The 12,032-nt window shown below is 42.1% G+C and overlaps 1 protein-coding gene across 6 annotated transcripts in view; it reads left to right on the plus strand.

Annotated features, from left to right (window-relative positions):
- The window catches only part of dock10 (dedicator of cytokinesis 10), a 71,536-nt gene that overhangs the window by 15,431 nt on the left and 44,073 nt on the right, over window positions 1-12,032 (plus strand). For 4 of the 6 annotated variants that reach the window (XM_086216212.1, XM_086216217.1, XM_086216218.1 and 1 more), the window contains exon 1: window positions 7,475-7,878. The exons of 1 other annotated variant lie outside the window; for it this stretch is intronic. In XM_086216212.1, the coding sequence (XP_086072338.1) occupies window positions 7,720-7,878 (159 nt within the window). In that variant the 5' untranslated portion in view covers window positions 7,475-7,719. Of the gene's footprint in view, window positions 1-7,474; window positions 7,879-12,032 lie in introns of those variants that run through there. One more of the 6 variants, XM_086216216.1, reaches the window with a different exon arrangement.

Genomic DNA, 12,032 nt, shown 5'->3' on the forward strand with positions numbered 1-12,032 from the left:
ATCCCCCTCCTCCCGAGCACTAACTGCTCACAAACCTCCCCTGTCCCATATTCTCCACCTCATCTCCCCTCTTCTTCACCCTCCCCCAACATCCCTCCCTCGGGACTCTAGTCCTCAGTTAAAGACGTTTTAATAGCTTCCTTTTCTAAATAAACCGGCAGCCATAAGACCAGATAGTATCTGTGGTTCAGAGCGCCTCCTGGAGTTCAGTTTTTTATTTAAGAGAAAACCACAGTGAGGGCAACATTTGCACATTTACTACACAACCTGCTGTGTGGAGCTCTCAGCACTAGATGGCATTGGCAGTTTACTGTAATTCTCTGCTAATTTTGCCCTGTTACTTCCTGTTACCTGCTCACAGTGACTCCTAATAGATAGAGTCAGAGGTGAAAGTGGAAGATAGTTTGTCACAAATGTGAAAAAAAAAGTCCAAAATGTCAAATTTGCTTGTAACTTGTCACTGACATCAATTCAGTCGTGAGGAATATATGAAAACGGTTATGTAGCAGTATATCAGTATAATGTTAAACTTAGTTATAGTTTTTAAACTTTAAAAATGTATGGTTTCAGTGAAGAAATGATACTTAATGTGCCAGTTTTATACGAATGTAGTGAAGTAGAAAGTAAAGGACTTATTTTTCAATTGTAATGGGATGAAAAAACAAAAACAAAACACCCACTGCTAATAAACCAGTAAAGTACAGATACGGAATTAATTAAGTCAAATAAAGGTATTTCTACTTGATGTAGACTAGTCATATTATATCATATATTTGATCCATTTTTCGTTCTATATGTGACATCCCATCAGCATGACAGACATTCAGCTGTTATTGTGGGAGAGAATGAGCCACCCCCCACAAGTTGCCTCAAAAGAAGACTGCTGTGAAAGTCATGACAAACAGAGAGGATAGAAACCAAAACACAAATCCAGCCTCTGTGTCTGTAAGAAACTGGAGTAACTTACATTTGATGTGTTAACATTTTGCAAATAAAAGAGCACATACTTTTTGAAAAAGTACTATTTGCGCTGCAGGACATGAAGTTAAACCGTAATAGTTAACAATGTATACAAGCATCTGACATATCACAAAAGATAGAATCTCAAAGTAGTTTATTAACACGATTATTAAGATATCCTCTGCCTTACCATGTACACATTTACACTTCTGACGAGTACCAGAGGTATAATGATATATTTTAAAGGTGCATCAGGTAACAACTTGCCGTGTTAGAGCTTGTCTGCCTTCCTGTTTGTGCAGTGGTGGAGTACCGCAAGGCTAGTTGAGGTTTTACTGCGAGCAGTGCATCAGAATTACTTTTAGACTTACAGTACTGTTGTAGTACTGCAAACAGACTAGTCATGTGATCATTTCATTCAGATTACTTTGGACATCAGAAATCAAATGTTAAAAAAGTGATCGATGCAGTTCACAGCTGCTGACATTCATCAAAGTATGAGCACAAGTTTTTGTAGTACAAAAGCTAGTGGTGTGCTTTTTAAATTTTTGTGGTCAGAGACAAACAGTGTGTGTGCAAGTGAGAGAGAGAGAGAGAGGGAGAAAACAAGGGGGTAGCGTAGTCAGAAAGAAGTTGACCCTGCCCCCCCTACTGTTCCTCTGTGCCACGGGCCATGCAAGAATTTGCTGCAAACCCAGCACCCTTGAGTGACAGCATCCTTCCTGTTGTGGTTACCATGGGAACAGGAGAGTGTTTTCTCAAGTAAACTCAGTGGAGCTCTGAGCCACATCAAACGCTGCTGCCATGAGTCAGTCTCCAGCTCTACAGGGAACCTAACTATAGCAGAGCAAACTGCTTGCAGTGCAGCGCGCAGGAGTTTTAATGAACCTGTGTTTCCTTTTTGGCCAAGTTGGCTTAGATATTCAAAGTTGCTAAAAAGGCTTGTGTTTATCTTTTGTCTAAATAGTTAACCTCCATGCATTTGCAGCAAAAAAAAACAAAAAAAAAAACCACACACACAAGCAAACGTCAACCGCTTTGTAAAGTTCTACCCGGGACAGAGGGATTGCAGGGAGTGAGGCTCTACAGCTGGAAAAGATTAACTCCAGCAATGAGCACACTGCCCTATACACCCCGATGATGTCATTCTTTTTAAAGATTCAGGTTTACATGTATAGTAACCCGGTCACAAAAGGAACGGCAAGCCAGCACATTCAGGGATACATGTACTCATATAAGCTATGTCACATAACACACAAACAAATGTACACTAAATCAAGAGGAACTGAACTTTTTCAAGAAAAGAGCAAAACAATTTTCCTGTGCCAGCACTTTAAAAGCAAGGATGAACTGCACTATCGGTGAGTGGAGGCAAATGTAATGAGAACTAACAAAGGAAACAAAAACTTTGGGACAGAACTAAAGGGCAGATCATTTGGTCTCATTGTACGCGTTGCGGTTTGGGGTTTCATGTTTTTGTCCTCTATCCATGTACAGTTTTGTTCTCCCTTCTTATTGTGTAATTTATGAATTCTTTTAACCAACTGTAATTCAAGGACCGGTATCCTGGGAGCTTTGCTGCTCTATCTCCTCTGTGTCGCTTTCATCATTCCTTTCCGCACAAGTGCAAGGTCCTCATCTTTAATTCAACACCTACTATCTCATTGTGTGAAAGTTGCCTCGGGTGTTTTGCTTTAAATTCATTTTTTCCCAAAATGGCTCACGAGGTATACGCTTGTAATTGGAAGGTTATTGGTTCAATCCCGCAGTTCCCCAGTGACCCTGTTTAAATGTTCTTGAGCAACACACTAGTTGGCATCTTGTAGCATCTATGAATGTGTTTGAAGTAACACTGAAAAGCAGCTTGAGTTCCACTAAAGGAAAGAAGGTGCTATATAAATGAGGTGAAGCGGGACTGCATGCTATTGTGCAACAAACTAGGAAAGACATTATTTAGTGATTATAGATGAATACCAATCAGGCTCACAATAATGTGCAACTATAAACTAATATGTACGGCAATATTACAACACTGCCAAGATCATTCCCCATGTTTATATTGTTTTTGACCGTAGATGAGGCTGGTTTTGTGAACTAATCTAGTTAATAAGTTAGCTATAAGACTACGTACTGTAAGCAAACAGTACTTGAAGCAATTTCTTCAGAATTGAATGACGTATTGTGAATAAATTAGACTAAACAGCAAATTAATGACTAAGTCTGTGAATATGATTTCATTCATGTCAGATTTATCTACAATAATGGTTGTTCACCAATAGGGCTGCAACTAACGACTATTTCAATAGTCGACTAATCACCGACTATTGAAACGATTAGTCGACTAATCGAATAATTAATTTTTTCTGAAAATTTAACATGAAGTTGATTTAATTATGTGACAAATGATAATAAACACAATAAAGATGGGTACAACGAAAAATACATCTTTTTATTGAACATACTGCGGATTCGTACAAAAATTAAATAAAAATGTCCCATCTAAAACCAATTAGGCACAGTGTTCGGTCAGTAGAGACATCAATCCATAAATAAAGAAACCTCTGTCCATTTTTTTAAGGGACAGGCAAATAAATAAAAAAAAAATCAAGTAAACTTTTTATAGCGAAAATACGCTGATAAAATGTACAATGAATGTCATAAAAACCGTACTGGCTTGAACGTTACTTGAATCTCATTGAGGCGAGTCAGACTCCGTTTCGTTCAACTGCCCGACGGGCTTCTTCAAATGTTCCTGCATCACCGAGGTCCTGCCATGACACCAAGGTCTGCTTTGCAAACTTTGAAAGTAGTCTTTTTATTCGCGGTATCCAGGCTAAAATGTTCCCAAACTTTAGAAGTTTTGGTACGCGTACCTGATGTTGACGCCGCCATTTCTGTATGTTACCGCGCAGCGAAGAGACGCTATTGCGCATGCGCGAGTGTCGGCAGAGATTATAATAAAGTGAGATGCCTCACTCTGTTGGAAAAACGCGTCTGGCGACAATACTCGACTATTTCTATTGTCGATTTTTGTCGACAACGTCGACTAATCGTTGCTGCCCTATTCACCAATGAGGACAAGAATTCCCATGATTCCATGCTGCTTCGTAACTTTGTCAAATTGCATCTTTAGTTGTTGTTTTTATGGAGACTCTATGAAACAGAAATTTCATTTTGCTCTTAATCCAAAATAATCCAGTCAACTACTTTGCCAAGTTACAGACTTGTATGCAAATATAGAGTTTGACAGATTTTGAATATCTGGCTGCAGAGCCTGCTTCTGCTTCCTCTTTTTAATACCATGCGTGGGAAAGGAATTGTAATTCTGTTTGTGCACGTACTTGAGTTTGTCTCTCTGTGTAGTTGTGCGTTTCGTGTTGTGCTGTGTATATTTATCTACGTAAGCATGATAATAGTGCGTCTATATGTGGGTTGGGGGTGGACTTTTCTGTCACATTGGTACAGGGCCTAATATCCTTAATTATGACCTTAAAAAACATCTCCATGGTTACCTTCATCTCTCCACAGGGTAAATGTGGGGACCTACACATTATGTGTCAGTTGATTTCAGAGCTGCTGGTGGCCTCTGAATACAATGTACACACACAGGAAAACGATACATTATATGACACTTTGGATGTGGGAACTGCTATGCTATCAATAGCTTCTCTTTTCATCTTCATCATGAGAAACTCTATAATCCCATCCAAGACTCACATCAAACGGCACAGTGGAGCAGTGGTCTGCACTGTCGCCTCACAGCTTGAAGATTCGGTTTGAGTCCCGGCTCGGGTACGGAATCTGTCTGTGTGGAGTCTGCATGTTCTCCCCGTGCCTGTTTGGGTTCTCTTTGGTACTCTGGCTTCTTCCCACCGTCAAGACATGCAATTGGGGATGAGGCTAATTGGATACTTCTAATTGAACATAGGTGTGACTGTGAGTGTGAATGGTTGTATGTCTCTATATGTTGGCCCTGCGATGGACTGGTGACCTGTCCAGGGTGTGCCCCCCCCCCCCCCCCCCCCCGCGACCCTTAACAGGATAAGCGGAAGAAAATGGATGGATGGATGGACTCACATCAACCACATGTGTAATTACTGGCTTTGATAAGTGCTAACTCATGGTCAAATATTACATTATTGATAAAGTAATACATTACTTTGCTTGTAAAAATAAACTTAGTTTTTACTCCAATATTGTTGCGCCCCCAGATTGGTCGGGGTTAGGGAAACAACAAAAATAACCAAGAGTGAAAGTTTGTTATTAATTTCGTGAAGTTTAATGAGTAAAATTTCAAGTTCCCATAACACAACTCAGGGTAAAGCTGTCACTCAACTCAAAGAACCAATTAAGACAAACATAATGCAGTATTGTTTTCATAACGCATTGAAAAACACTATAGCTCTCAGAAACCACAGACTGTCCTGTGTAAATTACTTTCTTGTTGAACGATCATGCTACACAAATCCTGTAGAAGACACAAAATCTGTCTGATTTCAAAGCTACATGCTTAAAACTAACAATTATCAACAACCTTCATAGAAATACAGTGGAGTCACCAAAAATCAAATAGATGAGTAATCACCAACTATTTTGATAATCGATATGTCATTTCAATATTTTATGAAACAGACATGCTGGACTAAAACTCCTAAAAAAAGGATTTACTGAAAGACAATGAAAGGTCTTTCCCTTTTTGACTGTAAGATGGACAAAAGAAGCCATTTGAACGTGTCATTTTAGGCACTAGGACATTGTGATGAACATTTTCAAATTTTCTTGACCGTTTATGATTATTTATGAAAATAGCTGACAGATTAATCAGTGTAAAATATTCAGCCTTAGAAAATACAATATTTGTCTTTATAGTGCAAAGTCATACATTTTCCATGAATCTAATACTTGGGCGAAGCACAGATATTCAAAAAATGTACTTCGTGCAATACTTTATTCAAAAAGTGTATTTTGCCTTTTAAGTAATCACAAATAGGTTCCTTGAGCTTAGACAATCATCCTTTATAACCGATGTCATGCGAACAGATTGGTGCTGTCGTGCACGAGTGTGGCTACTACTACTACGGGCTATTTGGTTCAGTTGGACACGCAAGCTGGTCACGCTCAGCGATACTGTGAGTGAGCGAGGAACTAGGAAGTTTATCGTTAGTTTTTAGTGTCAATGTAAGTGTTTTTGCATTACTGAGCATGCACATGGCTAAAGAAGTCTTAGATATACTGGACGATGCTCTTGAGAGTATGTTAAAGGACGTTTTGGACAGTGCTCTATTATTATCTGCCTTTGGTGGCTATGGGGCATGTAGCACACATCTAGAAACAGGCTAAATATACATGGCTGGCTCTTTCTGCATTCATCATGAAGTACTGTAATGCAGTAGAGAAAATATGTCTTTGTGAGCGCAATGCACCTGTTTGTTTCAACTTGAAAGGTGAAATGCACTTTTTGGTTGAAGTATCAAGTACATGCAATTTTTTTCTTAACAGCCACTGAACAGATCCATGCAGCAAATACAATACTATGTACTGTATATTTTCTATAGGCCATGTTTTGTACACCATCTGGTTCAACAAGTACAACTGGCATTGAACCTATTGGGGTTCATTGTATAACACAGATAATTTCAAATTGTTGCAAAATATATTTTTCTTTCATTTCATCCACACACATACAACTGAGCAAGAACAGATGTTATGGTGCTAAGAGAAAAAAAAATAAGGGAGTCAACAGTGAAGGACATCACAACTGAGTACTTGCTGTACTTCAGTCAATGTCATATTGTCTATCTACAGAGGTAAAGTGAGAGGAAATTCAGTTTGACGCCACAGTCCTAAAAATCCACATGCACGCTTCATCTGTGAAGCCGCCCACTCCCCACTTTCCATCCACTTTCCGTTCAATAGCCTCACTCACCACTCCCCAACAGTCTCACCATGCTGCCAGCCTTTGCTCTGGAGAATGTGTTTGCTTTGTGAATATACAGCAAATGCATGCAAATGCAAAACCACACACGCACTGCACTGACTGTACTTTTTCTTAAAAAAAGCAACAGTTTATTTTACTAAATCGGTGTGAGTGTGGAATAGCGTGCCTGTGCTTTTAAGTCTTGTCGTCAGTGCAACTGCAGATGCCCAAACAGCCAGCAGACTTGAAAGGATCGGGTCTGATTGGGAGAAAAATGGAAGAGTACCGCAGAATGAAAATTGGGAAAAATTATGTAAGTTTGTGTAAGTGTGGATGTCTGAATGTAGTGGCTGGTCTGGTCAGCTGACAACTATTGCAGACTGTGATTTGTTGGGTAAGCTGGGCTGGGCTGAATTGTGCACTGCTGCAGTTAATGTGTGTGTGTGTGTGTGTGTGTGTGTGTGTGTGTGTGTGTGTGTGTGTGTGTAAGAGAGAGAGAGAGAGAGAGAGAGGGTGGGGGGGTGAGAGAGGGAGAACCATGTAAGGCTGCCAGTGTGTATTCCCAGCCTCTGCAACATTAGGAACTGGACACTCCAGCCTAGTGGTGCTTGAGAGACACGGAAAGCTTGTAAAACAGGACTTTTCTGACTGACGCTGGAGGTGAAGAAGTGTCAGGGGAGGATAGAATGAAGCCTCCGTTATCCATCAGGGCTTGAAAAGTGCACAGCATCACTGGCTGGACCAGGGGCTGGATTGGACTGATACCGGTTTAGACGAGGAAGTCCAGGTGAAGCCAATACTGCCGAACAGGATCAGGCTGAATTGGGTGTGAACAGGGGATTATGGGTTGTTCTGCCAGTGTGGTTCTACTCCTACGGTCAGTGGGTGGGGCAGACTGCGGTCACATGTGTTCACGACAGGACCAAATGTCACAGGAGGCTGCCACGCCCACCCTCGAGGGCTACACCGCTGCCAACTCACCTCTGACCATCATTGTAATGGTAAAAACCTTTGCACCTCCCACTCCCTGTTTACTGCCCGAATGCATGTGTGGGCACTGAGTGTGCGTGTATGTGTGTGTGAGAGGCTGCTTGTATGTGCTTTTGTTTGTCTTTAATTGCACCGATGGAGGAAACCTTGTTTGGAGCCAGAGGTTGTGTTTTTAGTTTTGTTAGATTCAAGCACTAATTTTTACCATGTGTATAATCTTCTGGCTTTTTTTCTGTATTTTTCTTTGTCAAACTTTCTCCTTCCTTGCCACCCCTTTTCTTCCCCTCTGTTGCTGAGCTGGATGTATGATCAATGAGTGGGCCTGGCTGTTACAGCACACAGCTGAGAGGCAGAGGGGCGGAAATGGGGAAGGGGGGGGGGGGGTCAAACATTAGGAGTCTAGTTTCTATGGGAAAAATCTGCTTTCTCTGCAAATGGACTGAAAAGATGATAAAAATAGCTATTTAAACAAAGCTATGACAATAATGGTGGGTTGCAGTGGTTCAGTGATTGAACGAATAAATAAGTGAATGAAGAAACATACATGAATGCGCATTTCTCAAAGTTGTGTGTCAACCATCTGTTTGGTGTCTGTATCCACCAGTGATGGCCAGATTTTTTTGTTCCCCCCAAAAAAAACCAAAAAAAAAAACCCCGGTTTCTCTAAGCCCAGTGGAAAAAAATGTCTGGCAGGGTGTTTACAGTGATCCCCTCTGTTTCCCCCTTTCTTTCCCACCATAAACCTCTTGTCTCTTCTGGAGTCCCCTTTCTGGGTCTCTATGGCAAACTAGAGTCATGATCATTTGTTTTCACTGCAAAAATCATAGTTGGCTACAGATTCAGACTGCAGGCTGCAATTCAAAATGTGGTGCCCTGACTCAGCTGATGTGTTTAATATGAAGTATTGGCCTGTCATCAAGAGATTTATCACTGCTGCTGACCACTGCACCAAGGGTTTTATCTCACTGGCACATTGACTTCAAAATCATGTTGGAGAAAGTTATCTCTTAGAAATCAAGAAGAACGGTTTCTTGATTACAGCTGGTTTCTGTAGCACAGTCAGACTCTTTGAGGGAGGCATTTATCCAAGATGTGATTCACTTGAAATTTCAGGGCCAGATTTGTGTTATTTTACAACTAGAAGTATATCTGCTGGTATTAAAGGGATAGTTCACCCCAAATGTCATTTTCTACTCATCCTCATACCGATGGAAGATTTTTTTTTAGTCCACAAAAAACTGCTGGAGTTTCACTGAATAAGATGTTAGAATAATCTTCCAGACAATTGAAGTGAATGGTGACCAATTTTAAAGTTGATAAAATGCTTCCATACTGCTCATCTCAAGTAGTCCAAGTGTCCTGAAACCTTGACATTTTTTTTTTTAAATCACTGTTCACTGTAATAACACACTAGTGGTGATCATGGCAACAGCAGATAATTGTCACGATTCCATACCAGAACACTAATGGTCATTTCTCGTATTTATGTTATACATTTTGGGTGTTGAGTGTCTGACAGTAGCTCTATCTTGAGAAATCAATAACATCAATCACTGATTAATCAAGCTTGCCTAGATCAAAAATGACACCAAATATCAACATGTACATGAATATGCACAAGCACTGGAAATGTAAGTTTGTCATATTACGCCCCCTTTTATCTGCATTTATCATCGTTGTCCTCCTCCGCTTATCTGGGTCCGGGTTGTGGGGGCAGCAGCCTCAGCAAGGAAACCCAGACCTCCCTCTCTCCAGCCACTTACACCAGCTCTTCCAGGAGAATCCTGAGGCATTCCAAGGCAAACTAAGAGATAGTATCCATCCAGCATGTCCTGGATCAGCCCTGAGGCCTCCTCCCTGTAGGACAAGCCCAAAAAACCTCCTCAGGGAGGAGTCCTGAAGGCATCCTCCATGCCCAAACCACCTCAACTGACTCCTCTCAACATGGAGGAGCAGCGGCTCTACTCTGAGTCCCTCCCACATATCCGAGCTATTCGCCCAATCTCTATGGCCAAGCCCAGCCATCCTGTGGAGGAAACTCATTTCGGCCGCTTGTATTCACAATCTTGTTCTTTGGTCATTACCCAGAGCTCATGACCATAGGTGAGGGTTGGCACTTAGATTGACTGGTAAATCGAGAGCCTGGCCTTTTGGCTAAGCTCCCTCTTCACCACTAGGGACTGGTTAAGCGTCCGCATCACTGCAGACACCTCTTTAATCCACTGGTCAATCTCCTGTTCCATCCTACCCTCACTCGTGAACAAGATCCCAAGATACCTAAACTTCTCCACCTGAGGCAGGACCTCCCCTCAGACCCAGAGTGGGCAGTCCACCATTTTTTGGCTGAGAACCATGGCCTCAGACTTGAAGATGCTGATTCTCATCCCATCCACTTCCCACTCAGCTATGAACTGTCCCTGCAGGAGTTGGAAGTCGTATTTTGATGGCGCTAAGAGAACTATGTCATCTGTAAAAAGCAGAAACAACATCTTCCTGCCACCAAACTCGAACTCAAACTCCACCACCTGGCTGCCCCTAGAAATTCTGTCCATAAAAGTTATGAACAGGTCTGGTGACAAAGGTCAGCCTTGGCGGAGTCCAACCCTCACTTGGAACAAGTCCAACTTAGTGCCAGCAACGCGAACCAAGCTCTCACTCCTTTGGTACAGAGCCTGAATGGCCATCCATCTCATACTCCCAGAGTACCCTCCACAGGATGCTCCTGGGAACACGGTCATAAGCCTTCTACAAATCCACAAGACACATATGGACTGGTTGTGCAAACTCCCATGCCCCTTCCAGGGCCCTAGCGAGGGTAAAGAGCTGACCCACGGTTCCTCGGCCGGGATGAAATCCACATTGCTTCTCCTCAATCTAAGGTTCGACTATCGACCGGACCCTCCTTTCTAGTACCCTTTGTAGACCTTTCCGGGGAGTCTGAGGAGTGTGATCCCCAATAGTTGGAGCACACCCTCTGGTCCCCTTTCTTAAAGATGGAGACCACCACTCTGGTCTGCCACGCCAAAGGCACCACCCCTGATGTCCACACAATGTTGCAGAGACATGTCAACCAAGACATCCCTACAACATCCAGAGCCTTGAGATACCCAGGGCGCATCTCATCCAACCCTGGACCTCTGCTGCCGCAGAGTTGATTCACTGCCTCGGTGACTTCTGCCTTGGAGATTAGACAACCCCTCCCCAAGTCCTTCCCTGGCTCTGTTTCCTCCGTGGAGTACATGCTTGTGGGATTGAGGAGCTCCTCAAAGTAATCCTTCCACCATTCAACTATCTCCCCAGTAGAAGTCAGCAACCTCCCATCAACACTGTAGACAGAGTGAGCAAGTTGACGCCTTCCCCCCTTGAGGCGACAGAACGGCCAGAACCTCTTCGGAGCGATAGTCTTCTTCCATGGCCTCACCAAACTCCTCCCACGCCCAAGTTTTTGCCTCTAATCTGCATTTATAATGTCCAATATGACAGCATGTAAACAGAGAATGGTCCAAGAGTAGAACCCTGGGGTATGCCGAAGAACAATTGCAGCTTTGATTGGCTAGATAAAATCCAAGGCAGGCTGTTTACTCTTTGTGCTCCTACTTACAGAAAAAGATCACGATAATTCTGAGTTATTCGAAAGCTAGGAGGAGCCAGACAAGTATGTCAAAACATGTCATTCCTCTGGCACTCTAGTAACACTGTGGTCAAGGGAAGATTTTTAAATACTTATTATTTTGGTTGACCTACATTTGTTAACATACTGTTTTGTGTTTTACTGGACACCAAGTGTTACTTTAGAAAACATTTGTCCTTATGAAACTTATTAATGTGAATTTAAGGACAGTGTACAGAGTTTTCTGTGTATTTTGACACAAGGTACGAAACTTCGAAAATGATCATGGGCTTTAACCACTAACTCAACACATGAGATTGAAAAAAGCAGTGAGAGAACGCAGCATTTCATTGGAGGAATGACAAGAAAGGCTCTAATGATGCAAAGCAGATGGCTCTTCTCTGGTTTCTTCTGTGCTCTGCTGTCTCAACTGTCTCTCTCTTTCTCTCTCTGTCTTATTTCCTATCAATCATTCACAATTTCCTTCCACACTCCCTCTTCCTTCTGTTTTTGTCACACTCTCCTCACATCTGTCCCCTAGCGTTTAAGCCCTTT

This window comes from Aulostomus chinensis, chromosome 10, assembly GCF_037954235.1.
Source record: "Aulostomus chinensis isolate RoL2024-O1b breed Wild chromosome 10, RoL_Achi_v1.0, whole genome shotgun sequence".
NCBI classification, from domain to species: Eukaryota; Metazoa; Chordata; class Actinopteri; order Syngnathiformes; family Aulostomidae; genus Aulostomus; species Aulostomus chinensis.